General features: G+C 42.8%; 1 protein-coding gene across 1 annotated transcript; it reads left to right on the top strand.

Annotated features, from left to right (window-relative positions):
- Nucleotides 1-6: 6 nt before the first annotated feature.
- Nucleotides 7-571, top strand: LOC107578275 (transitional endoplasmic reticulum ATPase-like; the record flags this gene model as incomplete). Its single annotated transcript, XM_016264246.1, has 3 exons — nucleotides 7-115; nucleotides 201-303; nucleotides 421-571. Coding segments are annotated over exons 1-3 (308 nt in total), but the record flags the coding sequence as incomplete, so codon positions are not given.
- Between the last annotated feature and the right edge of the window lie 29 nt (nucleotides 572-600).

The following is a 600-nucleotide window of genomic DNA, read 5'->3' as shown; positions in this document are numbered from 1 at the left end:
GAATGAGGTGGGTTATGATGACATTGGAGGGGTAAGGAAACAGCTCGCCCAAATCAAAGAAATGGTGGAGCTGCCTCTGAGACACCCAGCTCTCTTCAAGGCTATCGGAGTGAAGGTAATTATCTACGCTCTGAGACTTGCACACATTAAAGTGTTATGAGTTTGCAGCCTGAGGTTCAAATCATTTCTTGTTTGTTTAGCCTCCCCGTGGCATTCTGCTGTATGGACCCCCTGGAACTGGAAAGACTCTCATCGCTCGTGCTGTGGCAAATGAAACTGGAGCATTCTTCTTCCTCATCAATGGTGCGGATGACCGCACAAAATATAAATATGGCTCAATTAGTTTTCTTTAATGACTACTTATATATATTTTTAAACGCTAAGCAAATTTTGAAGTCTTGACATTTTTAATGATCCCAGGCCCTGAGATCATGAGTAAACTGGCAGGTGAATCTGAGAGCAATTTGCGCAAAGCTTTTGAGGAAGCAGAGAAGAACGCACCAGCCATCATCTTTATTGATGAACTCGATGCCATTGCACCAAAAAGAGAGAAGGTAAGATTTCTGCTTGTGTTCAGAGGCAGAAATTACAGAAGCTATC

Source organism: Sinocyclocheilus grahami, unplaced genomic scaffold (assembly GCF_001515645.1).
Source record: "Sinocyclocheilus grahami isolate Dianchi unplaced genomic scaffold, SAMN03320097.WGS_v1.1 scaffold9513.1, whole genome shotgun sequence".
Classification (NCBI taxonomy): Eukaryota; Metazoa; Chordata; class Actinopteri; order Cypriniformes; family Cyprinidae; genus Sinocyclocheilus; species Sinocyclocheilus grahami.
The sequence above is the reverse complement of the archived record's forward strand: the minus strand, read 5'-3'. Positions and strand labels throughout refer to the sequence as shown.